Source organism: Cornus florida, unplaced genomic scaffold (assembly GCF_030987335.1).
Source record: "Cornus florida cultivar Cherokee Brave unplaced genomic scaffold, ASM3098733v1 CherokeeBrave_3.0.0_Hap2_Chr08, whole genome shotgun sequence".
Classification (NCBI taxonomy): Eukaryota; Viridiplantae; Streptophyta; class Magnoliopsida; order Cornales; family Cornaceae; genus Cornus; species Cornus florida.
The window spans coordinates 10931401-10956746 of record NW_026775578.1 but is presented as its reverse complement, the minus strand read 5'-3'; the positions used below and the strand labels follow the sequence as shown (position 1 = coordinate 10956746).

At 35.6% G+C, this 25346-nt stretch overlaps 1 protein-coding gene across 2 annotated transcripts in view; it reads right to left on the bottom strand.

The window, feature by feature from the left end:
• The window catches only part of LOC132269333 (uncharacterized), a 44657-nt gene that overhangs the window by 16690 nt on the left and 2621 nt on the right, over positions 1-25346 (bottom strand). The window contains exons 3-8 of one of the 2 annotated variants that reach the window (XM_059770487.1): positions 23166-23203; positions 22853-22953; positions 21936-22007; positions 21758-21820; positions 8070-8159; positions 6593-6924 (exon numbers count right to left, since the gene is read on the bottom strand). In XM_059770487.1, the coding sequence (XP_059626470.1) occupies positions 6916-6924; positions 8070-8159; positions 21758-21820; positions 21936-22007; positions 22853-22953; positions 23166-23203 (373 nt within the window). In that variant the 3' untranslated portion in view covers positions 6593-6915. Of the gene's footprint in view, positions 1-6592; positions 6925-8069; positions 8160-21757; positions 21821-21935; positions 22008-22852; positions 22954-23165; positions 23204-25346 lie in introns of those variants that run through there. The other variant, XM_059770486.1, reaches the window with a different exon arrangement.

Here is a 25346-nt window from a genome sequence, read left to right as displayed (position 1 = left end):
AAAATGAGACTCAGGGAGCATCCTAAGCTACCTTAGAGCATGAATCAACATGAATCATGATATATACATATATGAAATGAATCAAGGTTAGAATAATCCAAAGAACACGACAAGTTTACAATTTAACATGAGTCACATTATCAATGTAATTGAACAAGGTTGGAATAATCCATACAACACGATGAGAAGGATACTTGAATAAAGATCAACATGAATCGCATTATCAATCCAATGAAGCAAGGTAGAATAATCCATACAACATGACAAGAAAGATGCTTAAATACAAGGATCACATTATCAATGCAATTAACATGATTGGAACATTCCAATTAACACAACAAGAAGAATACTCAGATATAAATTAACAAGAATTACATTATCAATGTAATTAATATGATTGGAACATTCCAATTAACAAGACAAGAATAATATATGAAATCAAGGATAATGCATAATATCTATGCAATTAACAAGATTGGAACATTTCATATAACATAAGAGGTTCTTAAGTCTTCAAGGAATGGACACTTAAAACTTAAGGATGAAATCAATGATACAAAAAAGGTCTTAAGTCTTCAAGGAATGGACACTTAAAAGTTAAGGATGAAATAAATGACACGAAAAGATTCTTAAGTCTTCAAAGAATGGACACTTGAAACTTAAGGATGAAATCAAACAATGTGGATACTCGGATATCGCCCGGATAAAACCGTACTCTTGGGATTACTTTGGGATACTAACCCATGGGTACCTTCCCTTAGTGCGCATTATAATATAGGGAGCTCTCTATCTCCCGTACTAGAACCAAGTCCTAGCCATGTCAATTCTTGATTGATATCACTGAGTTCCAAAATTAACAAGTTCTGCAAACCAAGAGTGTATCAAGATACAAATAATGCATTAAACTAGATTCCACACACAACCAAGATTTTGGAACACACAAGTCATGCCCTAAGTCCTCAACTATAATGGCATGTGAAATGTCAAGAAGTCATAGTATGTAGATAACATGGACTACAAACTAGGATTTGGAATACAAGAAATCCATTTATGTAAATATACCACAAGTATAAGATTAATGATTTAATTATTTACTAAGCAATACATGGATAATTAAATTATTCCAAGACAATTGTGCAAGTTAATTAAGTACATTAACGAAACCAAGATACAAGGGGTCATGATGCTTGATAAAAAGATAAAAGTCCATGAAATACAAGTCTGGTTCATAAGTTTGACAAGAGTTCAATATCAAGCATGATTAACTCGATGGAAGCATAAAAGGGAATTTAATCTACTTAAAGGATTAAATTATCAAGATTACAAGGTAAGTCCAATATTCTACGAACAAGATATGTAAAGGATCATGTCAAGGATAAGTTCAATATCAAGTTACAAATTCATTTCACACAAGACACAACCATGTGAATTAAATTCCACATAAAGGAAATAAATAAATGTAAGTCTCAAAACTTATCCGATTACTCTCAATTTGATACATGTGAAGGAACTTGTCAAGGAAATCATAAATACCAAGTTAGAAACTTAATCAAGCTCATGGAACCATTGAATAGGTTTTAACTAATTTTTTTAATTAAAATCTCTAGATTTTAAAACTCATCCAAATACTCTCAAATTAAAGTATGTTATAAAACATGCCAATACTTGATTTAATAGGCAAATACAAGTGATTTTCATACAAGATACAACCATGATAATTAAACCTTCATACAAGAAAAATAATAAATGAAAGGTTTCAAAACCTAATCAAATATTTTTGATTTAATATATGTGAAAGTATATGGGTGCACATTAACAATATCAAGTCAAAATTCCAATGAAGTGAATAGTGCACTTGGAAAAAAAATTAATTAATCAAATTAATTAATTATCTCTAGATTTTAAAACATCTCTGATTACTCTTATATTCACATATGTTGAAGAGTATGCTAGGGCCTAATATAATATGATATCACATATTGATTTCAAGCTAGATACGGCCACATGAATTAAATTTTCATTCAAGAAAAATATTAAATAAAAACTTTAATACTTGTCCAAATGTTCTCAATTTAATATATATCAATGATCATATCAAGGTGTAATTTAATATCATACCACATGTTTAAACCAAGTTATAATCAACCGAGAAAATCAAATCTCATACAAGAAAAATAAATAATAAAGTTTCTAGATTTGATATCAAAACATGTAAATAAGTTGTATAAGCATCAATAGCATGCAATACATCAAGAATATAAACCTATAACATCCCCTACCTCAATTTGAGATGAAATTCCACCGAAAGAAAAGTGCTCCAAATTCGACGATACTCCTAGGTTATGTCGGGGACAATGAGAGGAACAACTTTAACCTTTGAGGTACCATGAAAATCCAAACCCAAACTCGAAACCCGAACTCAAAAATGGTCGAAAATGGATTCTAATAAGGGGGAAAAGTAGAGCACGACGAGGCCTACGATAAGCGTTAAGGCGGAAGAGAAATAACAAAAGAATGCAAGTGGAGAAGAAGGAGAAAAGGTGGAAACCCAAGGGGCTGCCATGGCTACCGGCCAAAGAGGGGAGGAAGATGGTGAAAAAGTGATTTTTCACTTTAAGACATTCTATTTATAGCAAAACCCTAAAAGTGCCCTGAACGGGCCCCGCCGGATCCGAAAAAAGTAGAATTTGAGCAGACGAGCTCAAACAGCAAAACTCCGTGAACGAAAAGCGAACTAAAATGAGAAAATATGAATAAGGGAAGAAACGACATCAAAAACCGAGTCCCAAGTAGAGAGATATGCTCCGAATAAGTTCGACGGTAACCGAGGTCAGAAATCCCTAAAACTGGGGAAAACGACTAAGAGGAAATTCTAAGAGTATACGTCTCAACGAAAAGTGAAAATGAATCTCGTACAAGGATCCAGACTCGAAATAAGGTATTTTGCAATAACTTTCGTTAATTGCACAATAGCCCATTCAAAAAGGGTTAACTACACTAATGACCAAAAATGAAAATATCTTCAAAAAATATTTTCTTAAAAACCCCTGAAATAAAATATTTTAAAAAGATATTTATGAAAAATACCCTAAGAAAAGAAAATGATTTTGAAAAACTATGCATCCATGCCCCTATGGACACCGGAAGCAACCAAAATACTTTTCTACAAAAGTAAAGACACGTATTCGTGAAAACCACTTAGGATGAAGGTATGTGAAGTCAAAAACCAACTCTGAGTATGAAAAGTGAGGTTGTGCTAAAAAGTGACAAACAGGGAAAAAGACGAAAAGTGAATAGTGTCCAAAAAGTGAAAATGTGGAAATGACTCGGTCCTTAAAGGAAGTTATCAATTCAAATGAAAGAGTCTCGGAAAACATTTCCAAGCACTCGAGACGACACCAAGTGACGAGAAACAGAGCTCAGAAAAGAAAATTAAACGGAAAAAATTTATCCGTAAAATTTAAGGAAAAAGGAAAGGAAGGAAAATGACCGAGTCATTACATGCATCGTCATGAGTAGCTAATTCCTCTCTTAGGGCATTCATGTAGCCCAAATCCGAATGTTATGGTTTGATTGTTCTGTACTTTGGGAATTTAATATATTATGTATTTTGATTGCATGATTATGGGCAATTGACTTAATTCAATTGGATTTTAATTATTAAATAGTTTTTAAATGATTGATACTTTGACTTAGATTTAATTGTTCTTAAATTATGCTCAATCCATTCTTATTGGACGGTATTTGGTGGAGGCCTATCAGACATAAGAATGGAGATTATGCAATAGTGTTTAAACGTTTTTCATGAATGAATATTTTCATAGTTTATGCTTAGAAAAGATGAGTTATACGGCAAAATTAGTTAGAAGTAGGTAGGTAGATAATTCGTACCAACCGAAAATAGGTTATTATTAACTGAAATTCATGGAACATTTTTCTTTAAATCTGAATTAAACGAATGTTATTGAGTTTAATTTCATATGATACATAATTATTGAAAACATCAAGGTTGAACAGTTAACCATAGTATGAGGTTCGTGGTGAAGTCAATTCCTAAGTATTTCTTCTCTTAATCTCAATCCTTTTATTCTGTTTATTTTCTTTTATGTTATTGAATTACATCACAATACAACAAATCAAATTCTCTTTCTAAATTAAAATAGTGATTAATTGAAGACTCAATAAACCACCACAGTCATTGAGGTTCGACACCCTCAACATAGCCATATCCTATAAAGATTCGTTCTATTGCGAGTGGTATTTTATTATTGATGAATAAAAATATACATCACAGCCCAAGGGGGTATTTATAGAAATAAAAGTGTCTTTTCGGATTGGGTGTGTCTCTTTATCATTGGACACAACCATTTATATGTCTCTTCATGATTGGACACACCCATTTATATATGTCTCTTCATCACTGAACACAACCATTTATACGTGTCTATTCATCATTGGACATACCCACTGCAATAGGTTGCAATGGTTCACATTGAATATGTTATGTTTGTTGGTTTTGAGTTGCATCTTTTCATCCCATAACCAATCAGTGATCACACATGTTTAGTCAAAAACATCTGTTGATGATTGATGAAACAATTTTCATTCAAAAAATTCTAACAACACTTTGAAGGGATCAATGCACTTGTGGAGTGCTGTTGATCTACCAGCAATCCTTCTACGAGGTTCGAGCTATAAGTTTAAAGTTGAGAATTGTTGGACGGGAAGTCAGAAAGGCAAGAGCGTTCAGCGGATTAGGTCTTGGTAGAGTGAAGGGGTGTGAGTCTGAGTCAAAGTTCAATGTACTTTGCTTCATACATAGTGGATCGTTTGTGCTTGTGATAGCATACAAAATCCCGAGGTTTTCCAATTGGTTTCCTCGCTAAAAATCATGGAGTCATATCTCTTACTTTACTTGTTTTACATTTCAATATTTATCTTTGTGGTTGTGAATGTTTAATTGATCGCATTCATGTATAAATTAATTAATCACAAAAATTGGGCAAGTTAACCTAATAACATCATCTAGGTTATTTCGAGGGTTAATCACAACTTAATCAACTAATACCTTCTGCACCACGTAACTCACAACTTTTACACTTAAAATATTGCATTAATACTCAAGAGTGAGGCCTTTAATATAGATGGGAGTTGTTTAAAGCAGTAACAGGGAAAAAAATTAGCATGGTTGTAAATTTCGCAAAACATCAAGCAAGTATTATATTTATAATGTCACATATTTAGAACTTGACTTGCTATCTGTGATTTTTGGAGCTCATTGATAAAATTATAGACTTTATTCCCCAACTGAGTTGATTTGGTGGACTTATCAATGAAAACGATCAAGTTGATTCAAAAAGATCTTTTTGAGATTCAACTGTGAATACTTGAATTGTCAGGTGTGGTAATATGCATTAATAGAGGGCATTCACTTTGTTCTCCAAAGACCAACAATTAGTTCTTTCTCCTTTTTATTTTGGGTTCCGTCTGATTCTTTTGGTTTTTTTTTTGCCCAAAAACTAAATAAATCTAAACTCCAAAGAGCTTCCTCTACCTCTTTGGTTGGGCTAAAGGGCCTTTCATGAGTTCATATAGATATTTATTTGTAGGTTGTTTTCCTATTAATTCATCTCGTGTTATATATATATATATATATAACCACGCATACTCAAACTTCAGGTCTCTTCTAATGCTTTAAATAGATGGGAATACGGGATACTTTTAACATTTTCAATTCCATCTTAGAAACTAACCGTCTTTTCTTTCTCAAGGTTTCAGGTGCTGCGGGATGGTGGCTTGCACCATATTCTTGGTGTGGTCCTTTTTAATGATCAAGGTATCTGCAGCAAGCACATAAAACCCTGTTCGACATCACCTTGGGATAGGGTTTATTGCTTTTAGTATTGGTAGCGTATCGGAAAGTGTTATGAGAGGGATCAATTTCTTCCTCCTATCCACTGGCCTATATGAAGCCATCAAACATATCTCAGATTATCATGTTAGTACATCACAATCAACCAATGAAGAAATCCGATCTTCAGTGCAAGGCAACACTTTTATTAGAGGGTCAATAAGTGTTGCAGATCCACTTCCCACTACTCCATCACCAAATTTGATTTCATATAATTCTGTGTTGTGTGACCCCAGTGATGATCTATATAATTTTCATTAGGACAAAGAAGTCCTACTTTTGAGATTCATTTTCAATAAGTAAAAATTTATTATATTACCAATCTTCTTCTTTATCTTTTCCTTTATTTCTCACGCACAGGTAAGCTAGAATCCTCTTTAACCACTTCCATTGCTATTCCCTCTCCTTTCCTATCCTTCTACCTTTTCCATTACCAATCCCCCACACCTTAGCATGTGCACCTCATACAAGAGATGCACCCAAGCACCAATGAATTTATTCAACATAAGCAAACATGCGATCATGGGAATGAAAGATAAGCATGACAAGGGCAAACCTGTGATCATTAATTCATTGGGAATGTAAAATAAGTATGATGAGGGCAAACCTGTGATCATGAACTCATGGGGAATGGAAGAGAAACATAATGCACTATAACATTATATATTGTAGGATGGTATATGTCATAACATTATATATCATATATCAATCTGAATTAAACACTTCAAATCCCCGTACACATGCAAGGAATTTAAAACATTATCCAAATTCATTCCCACTTTCATAAGCTAGCAAGTATGAAAACTTAAATTCAAGGTTGTTTCATTCTCTCAATCTAGCTATAAACCATTCATTTAATTAGGTCCACCGTATATACCCAGTTTTCAACAAGGTGGAAAACTAAAATACAAAAAAATGCAACCAACAATCCATCATGCCAAAACGTCTGCTTCTAGATGTGATGCAGGAATTTTCACCAAAACTTCAACCCTCCAAGACAAAAATCAATCCACCTACATACCAATATAAATGAGAATATTTGCATGATATAATGTTGTCGACATGATATAACAATATCAAAATGGTTATAGTTATAAAATTCAGGCGTCCTAAGTTTGATTTTCAAAGACGTAAAAAAACACTTAAATTTAAAAATGATACGAGTAGTTTGTGAGTTTGTACCAAAAGTCGCCAGGTTTAGAAGTTTCTCATTTTCGGTGTTGGTGTGGGCTGGGGTGGGGGCGGAAATTGCTTTTAAGTGAGAATAAAGTCAATAAATGATAAATGGTAAAGTATTATTTGAATTTACCAATTGAAATGCCTAAAATATCATTATTAAAAAATAAAATAATTTTTTTAAAAAAATCGATCAAAAAGCATAATGTCCAAAAAGGACACTCCTTCGATTACACTCTCTCGTCTTTGTTTCAATGTCAGTCATACAAACAGTACGAAGACACACTAAAGAAATCCAATTACGTCAATTTAAGCTTGAGCCATTGCTTGACCCATGCAGAAGAACTATATGCACACAATTGAAAAACTTCAAAGTATTTCACAATAAAATTGAATGAAATGGTCATTTGATTATACTAATAAGGTTATTTAAGTCATTTTAACTCGCATAATTTCGTCATTTAGAAAGTATTTCACCAGTAGACTTAAATCCAACTTACAACCGGAGTACTTTAAATAAACTTAAAAAAGCCTCAAGGAAGGAAAGGGCTTTTTCATCATTCCAATTACATTATATAAATAATTTTAAATCACAAAGGGTCTGCTTGGCATCCGAAAATGTTTTGTGCTTCTACTTCGATCCGAAACATAAATAACATCTTTGTTGTGGAGTGTGTTCAATAGTATCTAGAAACATGGTTTTTTTTTTTTGGTGAGTATTCTTCTTCGCTACAGTATTTTTTACAGAAAGAAAATACCAACCCTATTTGGTGTTTCCTGCTTTTCGCCTCTTTTACCTTGATTGAGATAATTTCATTCAAAGATTCAATTTTACGAATTGAAACACTCTTGGAAACAAAGACGATATTATTCTAACTGCAACAAAAGGTACTAAACACGTTTTCACATTCCAGAACCAAAAAAAAAAAAAAAGAAGCAAAAGCGGTTGTCAAACAAGGTCAAAATGAGTGTTCAAACATACCTCATTGTTTATTGGGGCAATTTTGGTATTTGACAATGAAAGAGAGCTGTTTTCAGTCTCCAATGCCAAAAGTATCGTCTTTCTTGGACCCTGAAAGAGGCAAAGTAAACATAAAATGAGCAAGAGACTAAAATTTTGGAGGGTGGGAGTCATTCTTTTACTGATATTATCAAAAACGAAAGAAAAAATAGAAAAAAAAAAAAAACAGGACGACTTCCTAAATCATGACCCGTGAATCAAATGATCCACATATATAGAGACACTGCCAACTAGCTGCTTAGAGAGGTTGAATCCAATAAAGCCAGTATTAACTTCATCTAAAAGCATACTTCATTATATTGTTGACACCACTTGCTGTAGGGGAAAGCTGTGATACCAAATAAATGCAGAACAAGAGAGGAAAGATAGGAGAGAGGGAGAATATAGAAACAAAATCACTAAAACAACATGCTCATTATTCAACCACCATCATATAGTGTCCAAATCAAAAGTACCAAAGCCTACACATAGCTATATTGGCAATGAAATAAAATCCTAACCAAACGCAACTACCAGATAAAATCTTAAAATAAGAAAACTCTACAATGGCCCTAATCTTATCTCAATATATACATAGATATAACTAATTTTATCAAATTTCTTATTTTATATACTTTTGCTCCTTCAAAAGTAGATGCCAATGATGTACGACTCAATTGATCTGGTTGGAGGAAAGAGCTGTTACTATTTTGAGTAAAGACAACACAAACTGTTACGACAAACACAGCGAACCCAAGAAACAACGGAAAACAAACACGCCATACAAAACAAATACCACAAAGATTTACTGTGGTTCCGCAAAACCTACACGGTGTAGATCCGGCAAAAGAACTCGCTAGGCGAAAATCTGGAGAGTACAAGTTTCAGTCCATAGTTGTTAAAGGCTCAAGGCGCACAAAAGCGCAAATGCCTCCTGAAGCCTGAGGCGCAAGGCGAGGAGCGCGCCCGACTGAAGCAAAGCGCACGTTGGAAAAAAAAAAAAAACAAAACCCACCTAATAAAGTATTAAAGATGCAATAGTATATAAAAAGATGTAAAAGTTAAGTTCAATATTCAACATAAAGATGTCAAAGCCAACTAAAAAATACAGAGCTTCAAAGAAATATTAACATTTCAATTTAAAAAGGCAAAAAGCAGAATATTATTTCATGCAAAAAACACATGGATTCAGACTATTCAGTGTTAAGTTTGATGTTAATTTGACTTCAATTTGGTGTTACAATTTGATGTTAAAAATGCATTTCCTCAAGCAGTCAAACCAATAACATTCTAAGAATGGAACAAATACAGGCATACAATTTGGTTGCATGATTTCATGAGATCCGAAAAAATTTGACTAATACAAAAAATTTCACCATTTGCACCATCGTATATGGGTGTTGTCATGAGACATTTGAGGGAAAAATTAATTATTGAAATTTAAAGCATATTAGTAGTAAAACTGAAACACTACATGATAGTAGAAACCAAAGACTAAACAAACCAGTTTAATTAATTCTTGGACAAAGATTAGGACAAATAAGTACTTACAGCTCTAATCTTGATCAATCTAGCAATTTAAGCATATGTATGGTATTGTATCAAATATATATATAAAAGTAAAAAGTAAATGCATCCATTTGGATAACTTTATGTATTTGGTTCATAATAAAATAAAAAATAAAAAATAAATAGCAACTGTTATTTTAAGATTAATAAAAAATAAAAATAAAAATAAAAAAAATTCTGCCAAACTCGACTGGGCCGAGAGAAGAAAAGAAGAAAGAAGAAAGAAGAAAAGAAGAAAAGAAGAAGAATAGAGGAAAAAAAAAACTGAAGAAGAAAAATAAAAAATAAAAAATAAAAAGAAGAAGAAGAAAAATAAAAAAAAACTGTGCCAAACTCGACTGGGCCGAGAGAAGAAAAGAAGAAGAAAAGAAGAAAGAAGAAAAGAAGAAGAAAAGAAGAAAGAAGAAAAGAAGAAGAAGAAGAAAAGAAGAATAGAGGAAAAAAAAAAAAAACTGAGTCGCCGACGAAGAGAAGAGAAGGAAGACTGGAAGAGAGAAGAAGAGGAGGAGGAGAGAAGAAGAAGAGAAGGAGGAGGAGAAGTTGGAGAACTTACCGGCAACGCAGATCTGGCAAATCCAACGCAGATCCGAGACCAAGTCATCCTCGTCAGTCGTCGCTCTCGCTGCCTGCCTATGTCTTTGCTTTGCTTTATTTTTTTGTTATCTTTTTTTCTTCTTTTTATGTTGTAAGTTGTAACATTTTAACTAATAAAATAATAATATAATAAAAACAATAACAATATAAGAAATAAACAAAGAAATAAACAATTAAAAATCCAGCATATTGTGGAGAAAGACTTAATAAACAATCAGGCGCGCCTTTAAAGAGCCTTTCGCCTTGCGCCTGTGTAGAAAAGGCGCGTGCCTTATATAACACCTGCGCCTTAAGTCCCTAAAGGCGATGCAATGGCGCCTGGAGGTGCCTTGCGCCTCAGGTGCCTTTTACAACTATGTTTCAGTCCCCAAACCCTAACTCTCACTCTTACTCTCACTCTCATTCTCTTTTCTACGATTTTCAGTATCTCTCTATTAATCCGCTCCAAACGCTATATATTGGGCTACAATAGAGTACTAAGGGTCTACGACCTGCAAGCAAAAAACGGGATTGTTGCTACCAGACACCAAATTCGGGGCACATCACACATACAATAAATATAAATCAATAATAAAGGGTCCAGGGCTCACAACAAAGAATGTTGTGATGAAATGATAAAACTAGTAAAGAATGGCAAATGTAATAGTTTGTAAGTATTACCATTTCGATAAAAGTCAACTCAGATGGTTTCACACATGATGATCATAGAAGTTTGAACTAATAATAAGGAGCCATGTGATTTTAAATTCCAGCTGGAAAGCTAGAGGACCTTAAGGTTGATATAGAGAGGAAAAAGTGTGAAAAAGAGACTCCAAACAGAACAGAAGAGAAAAAATCCCCTATTACATAGAACCCTAAATAATTTGTTCTTCAATCAAAGATAAATATTTTATGTTAGTTTAAAAAAAATCCGGGGATAGATTTTCAATTCAAATGTAGGAAAGTCCTAGTTAATCAGTGAAATAAAATAGTCTAGCTTACACTTTAAAACAAATCAAAACTATTGTATCTGACATTGTTATTTCAACATAAGCACCCAAAGGAAAAGAATGCAGCCACCAAATGTGCTAAAATAAAGTAAAACAAAAAAAAAAGAAAAGAAAAGAAAAAGAAATATTGATTCACAACAAAGTCAGTCAAAACAGTCTGATTTCACAATTTCGAAAACTCAATTTTACATATAAAAGAAAAGGAAAGCATAATAGCAAGTGCTAAAATTTTGTCGCCCCAACTAAATAAATCACCCCAACCTCATGAGCAAACCCAATAAATGGTGTGAAGATTCAAAATCAAGGTTTAATAGTATATATGAGTATGAGCATGTTTGCATGGAGCTGAATTTGTTTCGGATTTCAAATTGCTGAAACTAAAAAACAATGTACACTTTGGTTTTTATTTGTAAAATTGAGGTATACGAATAAGCCCCCAATACCATGCCTATTAGTGTTTACATCAATAAAATTGTACACTAAGATTTGAATTAGAACTTCATATTCCAGTCCCAATTCAAAGTCCGTAGCAAAAATCGGTATCTTCATTTGACTCCAAACAGACAATATGTCCGAGAGAGAGAGAGTAGGGGGGAGGGGAAAAGGTAGGAACCTATAAAAGACCCTTTTACAAGAGTAATCTCTCCTCTTCAGAAGTTCCCATTACCCCAAATCACCAATCTTTGTATGCTAAGACTAGAGGCCTCATGAGAGAGGATGGTGGTGGTAGTTTGGTGAGAAAGCTGTGGAGAGAGAGAGGCGGTTATAGGGTGAGTACTGGTGGAAGTAGTAAAGAGAAATGTGTGTGTGTGTGTGTTTGTATATATATATATGAATGCATGCATGTGTGATTTAGTTAAAATTTTCATTTCATAAAGTTAATAAGGTCGTACCAATGAGCCAGTGGCCCAGCGGTATGAATGCATCCATGTGTGATACAATGCAGCTTGTTTAGGGTTCTCAAAAGTGGCTCAAATGCTGTCAACTTTTGGCCACCGCTATAACAGCCTATATATATACCTTGAGCTCAAATCCTACCCTAAGAAGGAAATGCAATCAACCAATCATTGGAGAGGAGAATATTCTGACATTCCCTCAGTGAAAGGACCACAAAACCCTTGCCAACTCAGCTGTTTTGTCCTTTAGTGTACCAGCAATTCAACAGTTCACTTGTAGTGCACATTCATCACCCTTATCCAGACTTGGAGCCTAAGAATTGCTTAACTGTAAACACACTCTCACTCTAGGACCACTGGACACATGTCAAGCAAGTGTTCATCACATACAATGACTGAAATACCCCTGAGGTGGGCACATGTCACAAAATACAGAAAACTGTTGCTGCAGCTGCGTAAATACAAATGCATTGGATTTCTGAGCTGTAAAATGCAATGTAGTATCCGAAGCAAGTGTAAAAACATCAAATCATGTGTGAAAAGACTTAAATGCTCCTGAAGGACTCTGTAACCAAATGTCACATGCTGGACCAGAAATTTAAGCAGATTTGGCCTGTAAAGTGACTCCACAGCACAATGTACCTTCCTCAACTTATTTTAAATGAGCTCTCATGTTTGTAAAATGACTATACTACCCCTGTATGTATCAGATATGCCCTGAGCACACCAGAATTGGTGAAATATCTCAGTAGCAGCCCTGGAAGCCTACATGTGACATTAAAAGTGCAAACAAATGTGAACAATGGGACCAACAATCTCCCCCTTTTGCCTTTTAATGTCAAAACCTCACAGCAGTAATAAAGATAAAGAACTGATGCCAAATCAACAAGTAAAGATAGATACCAGAAGATAGAAACAGATAACAAAAGGATAAAAGCTATCCTTATTTCAGTCATTTTCTCCCCCTTTTTGGCATTGAAATCAGAAGGTGAGAATGACCAACAATGTAAGCTCAAAAAGGGTAAGGAACAACCCAGAGAAGATCTCTAAGGGCTGAAAATCTTTAAGGAAGAAGAGGTGTGGTCATAATATCTGCAATTTTGTGTTTAGTAGGCAGATAAGTGATATCAATGAGGCCTTGTTGAACCTTGTCTCTGAGAAAGTGGTACATGATATCAATATGCTTGCTTCTACAATGAAGAGTATGGTTCTTACCGATAGCTATAGCACTTTGGTTGCAGTAAACAAACGAAACTAGAGAGTTCGATCAAAATGAATTTTTGTTTTGACTAAACAATTATGGATAACTTGACAATTTCAATTTGAATCGACTATTTCGGTATATTTTCCACATTCATAGGAGTGCATCTATGTTTCTGCTTTACGAATATGATATTTTTTGGGCATTTCTAATAATATCAAGTATTATTCCTATCTTGGCATTTTTCATGTCACAGAGGAGCTTTGGAGGGCCTGAAAACTGGAGACCAAGGTTTGAAAGTGTAGTCATCCACAACAATTGGGAACAAGTTTGGGAAGCTGCAATATACTCAGCTTTAGAGGTTGAAAGTGAGATTGTGTCTTGCTTCTTGCTAAGCCAAGAGACTACATTGGTGCCAAGGAGGTAACAACAACCTGAAGTACTCTTCCTATTTGGTAGAGAACCACCCCAATCAGTATCTGAGTAGTTTGTAATAGGCATGGAAGGGGAATGCAGGTAATGAAGAGCATAGGAGAGAGTCCCTTTGACATATTTGAGGATCCTTTTAGCAGCTTGTAGGTGAGAAGCCCCTAGATCACTTTGAAATCTGGCCACTAAACCCACTAAATACATAATGCCAGGCCTAGAAGCTGTGAGATACAACAAATTTCCAATAATAGACCTGTAAAGAGTTGGGGGAACATATTATGTGGTACAATCAAGTGTGAGCTTCGTATTAGGGCACATTGGTGTGGATACAACCTTACTTTCAGCCATATTGAACTTCTTGAGCAAGTCATACTTCTCTGGAGAAATGAAGATATCAGTTGATGAATTTGAAGACCTAGAAAGTATCTCAGAGGTCCAAGCATATACATTTCAAACCTTGTCTTCACGAGGTTAGCAAATTCAAAGGTCAAAGATGAGTTGGAGTAACAAAACATGATATCATCGACATATATCTGAAGGATAAGGAAGTGATTTTGAGAAGACCTGACATATAAAATGTTGTCCACCTTGCCTCTATGAAAGCATTGTTCAATTAGAAAGCTATGAAGCTTCTCGTACCAGGCTGTGGGGGCTTATTTGAGACCATACAAGACTTTACTATGCTTGTACACATAGGAAGGATTGGTTGAGTCTTCAAAGCCTTCAGGTTGCTCTATGTATACTTCTTCATTGAGATTACATTTAGAAAGACATATTTCATATCCATTTGATAAACCATGACCTGTTTGTGACAGGCAAAGGACAGAAGCATTCTAATGGGCTCCATTCTGGCCACTGGAGCAAAGGTTTCATCATAATCTATTCTAGCTTGTTGAGCATACCCTTTGCAAACCAGTCTGGCCTTGTTCTTGATTACAGACCCCTTTTCATTCATCTTGTTTATGAAGATCCACTTAGAGCCAATCACATTTTTGTCATCATGCTTGGGAACATGTATCCAAGTGTCATTCTTCTGAATTTGATCAAGCTCCTCCTTCATAAGAGCTATCCAATCTTCATCATTATTACGCTTATTGAAGGTTTTTGGTTCAATGGAGGACAGCATGGCAAAGTGACTGTATTCTTCATCATCTTCAAGAACTAGTACACTGAGTTTCTTCTTGGCTCAGGTTTGAACCTACATGGACTCTTCAAAAGTAATGAAATACCCGTGTCAGACACCTATTGCTTGGACATGGGTATGGGATACGTGTCTGACATTTTTGATTGGACATGTACTTAAAAAGCATATCCAATCATTTAAATATATTATATTATTACTTTAAAATGAGTTAAATGTCTATATTGAACATATTATTAGATAAAAACATTACTTTACTCTAGAAAATAAAATAATTAATAAAATGCATATTTAACAGTGTCCGTGTGTCCTTCTGTTTGGAGATTTGACACATTCGACACATGGATACATACCCGTGTCCGACACACGTACCCGAGTCCATGTAACATAGGTTCGAACACCCTCTTTAGGGTTTCCAATGATATTCTCATGCTATACATGCTTCTTTAGAGTGGGATGTGCATTCTCTTTGAGCTAAACAAGTACTGAGTGTGAGAAGCTGGCCTCATTAGACCCTAGAAGTGGATTGTTTTCATCTGTGACAGCAGGTTGGGGACTTTCATCAAACTTCACATGTATTGACTCAACATCTTGGAGGTTCTAATGTTGTAGCATCTGTAGGCCTTGCTTTTGGTAAAATACACCAGAAAAATACCTTCACCAGACTTTGAATCAAACTTCCCTAAGCTGTTAAATGTGATTGAGGATTTAACACTTGCTTCCAAACACCTTGAAATAGTGGACTGTTGCAGGTCTTCCATACCAAAGTTCAAATGGAATTTTGGTTGAGTTAGGCCTACGGAGCACCCTGTTGATGATGTATACAACTGTATTCACAGCTTCAGCCCAAAACCTTGGCCAAACCCTTCTCAAGTAGCATTGTTCTCCCCATTTCTTGAACTGTTCTATTCTCTCTCCACAACACCATTCCGTTGAGGTGTGGCCACAACTGAGAATTCCTTCTTGATTCCTCTCACATTACAGAAACTTTCAAACTCCCTCATTGTGAATTCTGTGCCAAAGTCTGATCTGAGCTTCTTCAGAGTGCATCCCCTCTCATTTTAAACAAGATTTACAAACTTGATAAAGTGAGTAATAGCTTCAGACTACTCCTTCAGAAAGTAAACCTAAGTCATCCTACTAAAATCATCAATCACGAGCATGAAATACTTGCTTCCACCAATGTTTGTGGTTCTGGTAGGGCCACAAAGGTCCATATGAATCAATTCCACTCTAAACTTGAAAAAGAAAGGAACTCTTCTGTATATAGGGCATTTAGGTTGGGGCCTCCCTCTTATTATAAGGGGACTAAGGTGTTTTGAAAGAAAAGTCCAACAGACTCGCCGCTTCGCTTTCAGATCAGGATACTATATAAATAAAGATGTACCGAGGTTTGTAGAACCTTTTCCAATATCCTTGGTTGGTGGGATGACTTTAGATAAAATCTGTTCTTTTCAAAATCCTTTCAAAAGTCGAGTAAACATAGCCTCTCCCAACAAGTAGGTTTTAAGAATTATGAAACCTCTGTATTTTTGGCTTTAAACTGGGTGCTACTGCCTATGTTCTCTCGATTCTTCCATAGGGGAATGACTATAAGAGTAGTGAGTGAGGAATTGGAAGTGCTTCACCGAATACACAAATAGATTCCTACCCCCCACCCCCCCCCCCCCCCTCCCTCTCTCTCTCTCTCTCTCTCTCTCTCTCTCTCTCTCCTTATTGGCAGGCGGATGAGAGAGAATATTTTCATATGCAAAAATCAGATTCTTAGGCCATAAGAGCATGTCTGCCTGGCTCTACTTTAGATAGTCTTGTGCTATTGTGTGAACAAGACCGGGCTGACTGGCTCCCTGACTTCATAAGTCAGTTCAACGTCTGCACCAGATTAGACATCTCAGAGATGAATTAAGAAAAACAACCCTTTATTGATGCAGAATCCAGACCAGACGAATGGACTAACCCCCTACGACTTGCTTGTGTTAAGAATCTGCTAATCAAGTGCCTTGGAGGTGTTTACTTCTTTTCTTGGGAATGAAACTCTGGCGTGTTTCCGTTGTTGACAAGCTCTGCAGGTGTGATCCTCCTTAAACTTCAATTCTGGTAAGCCTTAAACTGCCTAGAACCTCAGAATCTTTGAAATATTCTTGGGGTAAACTTGTCCAAGCCTCTTGTGCCACATAATACTTTCATCAACAGCTTAAAAGTTGCATTGAGCTGGAGTAACTTCTTCAGAGATGGTATAAACATTCCCTAAGGACCTAGTAGCTGAGAAGAGGATCTTTTCTGATTTTTGGTCTATTACTATGCACTAGTCTTTATCAAAACAGACCCTGTTACCTGAATCACACAGTTGACTCACACTGAGAAGATTGTGTTTGTCCTTTAACATACAACACTTCAGTGATTTCTGGTAGTTCCTCAGACTTAGATATAGTGCCAATAACAATAATTTTTGCCTTTTGATCGTCTCCAAACACCACATTACCTCCATAAAACTTCTTCAATAAAAGGAACTTTGAGGTGTCTCCTGTCATGTCCTTTGAACAACCACTGTCAACATACCATCCGTCTTTAGCATTGCAGGCTTTGAAAGTTGTATAAACAAGCATACTCACTGAATTTAACTTCTTAGGGATCCACATCATCTTGGTCTTGATAAAAGACCCTTTGTCCTTGGCCATTTGAGACTGAAGTAGGTCAAATTACTTCACATAGATTGGTGTGAGCCTTGCATTTCTCATGGTTGAGGTCTATGTTACCTAGACTCGCCTGTTCAGGCCGAAGTGTCCGTTTCGACGTGACATGATATGGACACTGACACTAGATCCGAGTCGGATCCTTCATGGTGTCTACTGGACACGACAGATGGATGATGAAAACTCAAAAAAAGTTCAAGATTGACTGATATATAATACTTAAATAAAATAATACAGCTGTAAATTGTTCATAGCCTTAGATAGTGTTTTACAGCTGTAAAACATTATCCTTGTTAAAAGACCAAAATCTCCAATATTTTTACATCCAAATCGACATATGGCATGATCATTACCGTTGAAGGGTATTAAAAGCCTACTTTTGAACCAAACCGCCATTGTTGTACCAATAAGTTTTCCGATCTCGTTAATGGCAGCCTACTTGACAAATAAAACATGAAGAAAGTTCGTAATCCTTCACAAGTACCTCATCAAAAAAGGAAACGGTACAAGGAAAGACCTAGCCCAAAGGTAGCCCATAAAAACAAAACAAAAACTGGCCCACACAGCAGCACATTACAGTTGCATCCACAAGTTTAAGAACAGTTGCAAGTGCAACAACAGAGCAAAAAAAGAAAAACTGCATCACAGAAAAACCGAGCTTGGAAGGATCCACGCTGCTATCTTTACATTTATATATTTATTCAATTTTTCATTTAAAAAACTGACGTCTATCATAAAAAAAGGGTACATTTTTTTCTTTTCCTACAAGTGTCCATGTACAACTTTTGGATACTTTTATTCCGTGTCCCCGTGTCCTATAATTTCATAGATGGATGGATCCGACATTTAGACACACGCTCGCGTCCGACACCCGTACCCAAATCCAGGTAACATAGGCTGAGGTAATAAAGTCACCTTTATTCAGCTTCAGAGTTATGTAAGTTCTGTCAAGTAACTCATATTTAGGCCTACTTGACCATACAATGAGAAACTTAGCATATACTTCACAAAGATTAAGTGAGTCTGATTCACCTTCCCTGTAGTGTCACACTTGTAGCCATAACCAATTTTGCCAACTTGTTTTGTGGAATTCTTCCAGATTTTTGTCATCTTTAGTGACCTCTCCTTAATGGCTTGAGATAATTCTACCTTACACCTTTTAGAACTCCACACTTTGTCCTAATTCTTGAGTTTCAACAGACAATATACAGTCAAAGAAATGGAATACAAGGTTCAAAGCTTCACCTTGACATGCTTAATGAGTAAGTCTTTGGATTTCTGTAATTCATAACTGAACTTTTTGATTTAAGACTTCTGTTGATCACATTTCACAGCTGGATCCCTTCTACCTCAGTATCATTTTCTTCCTCTTCTTTCTAAGCTTCAGGTGATTCAAGCAATGCCATGAACAAGCAATCATCTTCTTGATTCTCTTCTGTTTTTTCTTCTTCTAGAGTTGTATCCCAGCCAGAGACCAAGGCTTTTCTTCCAAATCTTCCTCTGTTGTTGAATAAGTCAGGCTTCTTTTGGTTTTGACCTTTGCTGTGGGACAATTAGCCACATAGCGACCTATTTTACCACAAACATAGCAGGTTTGGTTCTGAGACTATGTTTTCTTCTTGAATCTAAATTTTCTGAACTTCTTAGCTAGATAGGTTACTTCATCTTCTTCAAGATCATCATCATCAGACTTTTGTTCAGTTTCTTCAACCCCTTCCTTGGCCTTAAGAGCTGCTTCTCTTCTGTGTAGATTAGGAACCCCAATTCTCATCTCATAAGCTGTGAGTAAGGCTTGTAGATCATCAATCTTGAAACTTCAACTTAGTGGAAATACCAGGGCAGAATACACTTCTGCTCACAAGATTAACTTAAAATCTCTCAGGAACTAACTAAAGTTCCTGAGACTTCAACTCACAAGATTGACTCAAAATTAGTCACTCTTTTCGAACCAATCAAAAATAGAATTATGCGATATTTGTCGATTTGAAGATTATGTGAAGTTATTTAAAAAATACTTCTTTCACCCACCACCTACTAGTACAGAACATTGGTTAGGACAATTCTTTGTTAAACTCCCAAGTCCATGGGATGAAATAGCTACAAAAGGCTACCCAGAATTTCTTGTCAGAATAAACAAAACTGACAATCTTGGGTTCAGAATCAACAACGTTCTTTGACTAATAAACAAAAAATGTTTAGAAGCCAAAGCCAAGAAGCATTGTTGAGAATCGAATCAGCAACAATGCTTATGGTAAAAAATGTTGTGATAAGATTCTTAAAGAAAATTGGAAAATAGGATGCGGAACTGACCGACCCTATCCAAGAAAATCATTTCGTAAGAAAAGGTTCAAATGGAAAAAATGAAAACCTGGAAAAAAACCAGTTCAAAATAAAGAGAAGTATATCAAAAAGAAATACTTCAAAATCAAAAAACCCTTCAAAAAGGAAAGGTAGCAAATGCTATATTTGCAATGAAGAAGGTCATATTGCACCTAATTGCCCAAAAAAGGGCAAAGGAACAACCAAGATGATAAAAATGATTGAAGAAGAAGATCTTTGTGTTTAAAAAAACACAAAGATTTCAACAATTTAGTGAAAATACCAGAGCAGAATACACTTATCATGGTATGGCAGATTTCAACATCTTTAGCAAAGAAAAAGTTGCAAGATGGATATCTCAGTATCTAGAAGCCCGGTATATCCATATAGGAATGGTTCAAATCAAAATAACCCCTCTTCAGAAATGGAACTGATCAACCAATCCTAGTCTTGGTTATGGATAACAGACTTCAAAATCCAATTGAAGCTCTAATTGGAGGTGTTCAATCCAATTTAGTCAACAATGTTATTTGGTTTAAACTAAAACCAAACTATTTTGTTTCAATTGATCATGATTCCCTTAGTTTAGGAATTCAGTGGAAAGTTCTTCATGAACTAACTAAAGATTTCAACTCACAAGATTGACTCAAAATCAGTCACTCCTTTCAAACCAATCTTCATCTGTAGTATGTCCTTGTCATGCTTCAAATCGACAAACCAATCGAGATACCTCTGTAGATCATCAATCTTCATCTGCAGCATGTCTTTGTCCCTCCAGAATTGTGACCTTGGCATTGAATCTGGGAATTAAGGACCTGAGAATCTTCTTATAAACATCATAATCCTTTACATCTTCACCAAGGGCCTTGATATTGTTGACAATTTCATTGATTCTGAACAAGTAATTTGAGACAGCCTCCCTTTCATCCATTTTACAGCTCTCATATTGAACTTTGAGGAGCTGAATCTTGTTCTCCTTGATCACATTGTTTCCCTCATGAGCAACCTTGAGAGAGTCCCACATTTCCTTAGCTGTTTTACAGTGTTGTTTGAGCACACAGAAGAGAGCATGCTTTGCCCTTCCATCATTGGCTAAAGTTGTCTTATCATTTGCCGAGGGATGGTCAGGGTTCAGAACTACAATTCTAGCTATTGTAGTATGCCACACATCATGACATCAGGAAGGACTCAATTCTTGTCTTCCATGAATCATAATTGGAACCATCAGATCCTAGAGCTTTGTTGGTAACTTGACCTTCATCCATTGCACAAGATCCTCTGTAGGTTGGTTAAACCTCTATAAGAGGACCAAAGCACTCATACCAATTGATGAACCAGAAATTTAAGCAGATTTGGCCTGTAAAGTGACTCCACAACACAATATACCTTCCTCAACTTATTTTAAATGAGTTCTCATGATTGTAAAATGACTATACTACCCCTGTATGTATCAGATATGACCTGAGCACACCAGAATTGGTGAAATATCTCAGTAGCAGCCCTAGAAGCATACATTTGACATTAAAAGTGCAAACAACTATGGACCAACAGAGGTATTTTTGAAACTTAAAATCTATCCCTTTAAATGACCTAGTTGATTGACAACGGGTGGTTAGGGTAATTTTGTAAAACCTCAACGGAGGTTGACCACAAACTTTCAACTAGTTTCTTCTGAAGAAAATTTTGAAAAACCTCTTGAGGGTACTTTACACTAAATTCTTATTTCTAAAGGTGCAATGGTATACAGAGAAAAACTAAATATAGTACTCATAAAATATTTATAAAAAAATTAAAAAATTAAAACGCTACATATGGTAGGGTTAGCCTAGTTGCGTTCACCTCTGGTAATCCTAAATCCTCGAAATCATCAACAGTTAGGCGTCCAAAAGTGGCCATATCCATCTGCAAAAAAAGTACAAGGCATCAAAATAGTGAAGGAATTTCTTATGGTAATGGTAAAACCAAAGCCAGTACATAAAATTGCAATAAACAAAGGAAAGTTATACAATTCACGCACGTCCTCATATTCGAACATCGTTGAATAATTTTCAAGACCCAACTTCTGCAGGAAACCATCCACTGACTGAACCTGCACAAAATATGTACCCCTTGTAAGTACAAAAACACACCTCATATTCTGTATCTAATCCCCACTATCTATATTTAATTTTTATTATTAAAATTCATTAGCTAAGATGATGTTTAAGATTCACCCTGCAAACCCCAACCCCCAAATAAAAAGGGGAAAAGAATTTGCAGCTTCACCGCCAAGTTCAACCCTTCAGGGCGAACAACCAACATAAGAATAGGCAATTGGTATGAGAAGTGTTAATAAATTGACTATTTACAGAGAGAGAAGTTTCATGGGAAAGAAATAGCCTGCACTGCATGATCAACATATAATAACTATACAAGGAAAGTCAACTATTAAATACCTACCGGTCCTACCCAAACAGTTCGAAATCAGTAAAAAAAAAAAAAAGAAGAATGAAATTCACTATGAGTCACACCATAAGTACCAAAGGCAGTAACCTAGTAACATCTCCTCTACCTCCCGAAGTGAAAGGTGGGGGTTCAAAGTCCCCAAAGGGACAAATGGGTATGTTAGTTTCTTGCTAAGGAATAAATAGCGCCAGAAGTGAAAATAAAAATTACTAAATTCATTAACTTGAGTGGCATTTCTTGCCACTCCCCAAAGGGAATGTGAGGTCGCAATTCCCGTTGGGACACTTATGTTTGTCTTACCCAGAAGTGAAAAGGAAATAATAAAGATTTACTTAATTGCAAAACACCCTAAAAAATTAAGAACTCATTCTTCGAAAAGTAGTAAAATACAACAGAAGAAATATTTTGAAAAATGGAAAACAGTATGATTTGGATATTTCTAAAAACTGAGGCTAAGCAGACGACTTGTTTTATAGCAGCTTGACTGACCTCAGGTACTGACTCCGGCTTTGGTGGATCAGTGTTCACTGGCTGCATAAGCGTGTCAACATCGAGATCCTCAAACTCCTCAGCCCAAACAATAGGACCGCCTGTAATAAAACCCTTTCCACTTTGAGTTCTTTGCTGATCAGAATCCTATGTACAAAAGGTTGCTATATATTATGATTGTTATTTTATTTTTATTTTTTTGATAAGTATATATTATGATTGTTATTTACAATGAACATATATATATATAAGTAAAATACAATCATAGCTGCAGCCTTTAGATGAATGCAACTGTATGTCAAACAATTCATACTTGTCCAGAATTCAGACTTGTAGGCATATCTACTCTGCCTGCAAAACAAAAGACCTTCAGTCAAAAAAAAAAAAAAACCAAAAAGATAGAAATCTTTGTGCCTCAACTTAATATAATGGCAGTCCATCTTACAAAATACTAAGAAACAAAATGTAGGAAAAGCGAAGTGCATCTAAGAGATTTTATTACTTAATGGCTCACAACCGTAGAACAGGCATAAATTGTATACATATTACTCAATTATATAGATCCATATGCCTCAAATAAAAATGTCATGCTCATTAGTGTTCCAGAAGCAATAAGTATGATGCATAAATGAGAACACACCAGACAAACAGCAATTGTTACGACAAACACGACGAACCAAGAACAAATCACGAATCACGATAGAAAAGTAAGCACACCACTCACAAAAAACATAAGGATTTATGTGGTTTGGCACAAATTATGCCTCGAAAGATTTCACTATGGGAAAATCAGAAAATTACAAGATTCAACCCCCAAACTCTCACTCACTCTCTTTCCTAAGACTTTCAGTGTCTCACCCTAACCCACTCCAAATAGGGGTGGCAATTTCCTCCGGCCCGGGGGGTTTCTGCCCTGCCCCGCCCCTCCCCTAATAGGACAGATTTCAGTAAGCCTCGTTTAGGAGAAGGGGTGAGGATGGTATTTTGTTTTTAAACCCCGGACGGGGCGGGTTTAGATTTATAAATACATATTTACCAATTTTTATTATAGCACTCCAGTATGTCAAGGTTTTGTCTTTTGTCTTTAGTTGATTTCTCCTTAGACCACCAGCTGCGCCAAACGCAATAGAGCCCTAGAGAGAACGTGTTTGGTGTTTCCCTCTTTCTTTCTCTAAAATCACCATTGAAGCTCCTAATAACACAAGTAATTGATTCATAATTTTCGCAACTTAGGTTTGTATTCAAATTCCTTCTTCTCTCTCTCTGCATTTTTTTTCTAGTTCTCTCTATGATTATATATATATATGTATATATATATTGATAAGGATAAATATAACAAACACAAGATAACAAACTGTTTAAATGAGCATGCAATTCAAATTCAAATTCAAATTAGATAGGGATCATGTAATCCTCTCCCAAAAGATCTCACTCAAATCTCCAAAAGTTATCGCTCGGCATTATAATGCGCCACAATGGTTACCTTCTCCTATAAGAAGGTAATCAATCCACTTGAAAGGTACAAGAAATTAAATATAGAATTTATTTTCTTTTACATACAAACTCCCAAAACTGACTTGATCGCCAGGCCGGCACCTGCTGGTGCCAGGCCTCGGTCACCATCCCTTTTCTTTTGCAGGAAGCAGTGCTAATCCGGGTCGTGCAGAATTTCGCTTCAACATATATATATAATTCTTTATATTTCCATAAACGAAAATCTTCATATTGAACTTTTCTCTAAGCTTTTTTAATAAGAAATATTCCAGTTTTGGTGACTAAAAGGCATAGATCTTGTGCGTTTTGTGATTAGCAAATCGATTTGATGTTTGTCATTGCATTGATGGTGGATTGCTAAATGCATAATCTGGTTTTGAAAATTTTGGGCCTTTAAACAGAGAAGGGCGGGGATGGTATTCTTACCAACAACCCGTCCTTGGATCTTAACGGATATGGTATAAAGGATTTCTTAAAAGGGTGAGGTAGGGCGAACTCAAACCCATACCGAACCCACCCCGTTGCCATCCCTAACTCCAAACACTATACGCCCTTATATACCAAGCTACAAGAGAGTACTAAATAGGGTCCACGACCCGCAAGCAAAAAACGGGTCACAATTTTTTTAGTCCCACACAACTCACTGTTCAGGTCTAAACAGAGTCGCAATGCAACCCAGGCCGAAACAAAATTCAGGCCACAATATCACAGCAGCAATATTTCACCATTTGCTAATAAAATTAAATTTCTTTGAATGAAAAATATTATTGGAATAACACAGCTTAATAAGGATTCATGGGAGAAAAGGTATCACGGGTTTGTGGTTGCATATCTTTTAGTAATTCTTGAACTTTATTCGTGTTTTCATTTCATAATTATACCCCCCGACAACCATATATATATGAGTGTGTGTGTGTAAAGATATATATAACATTATCACTTTCCCTGTTTCTTATTTTGCATTACAATAAAACACAAACTGAATGCAGGACATTTCCCT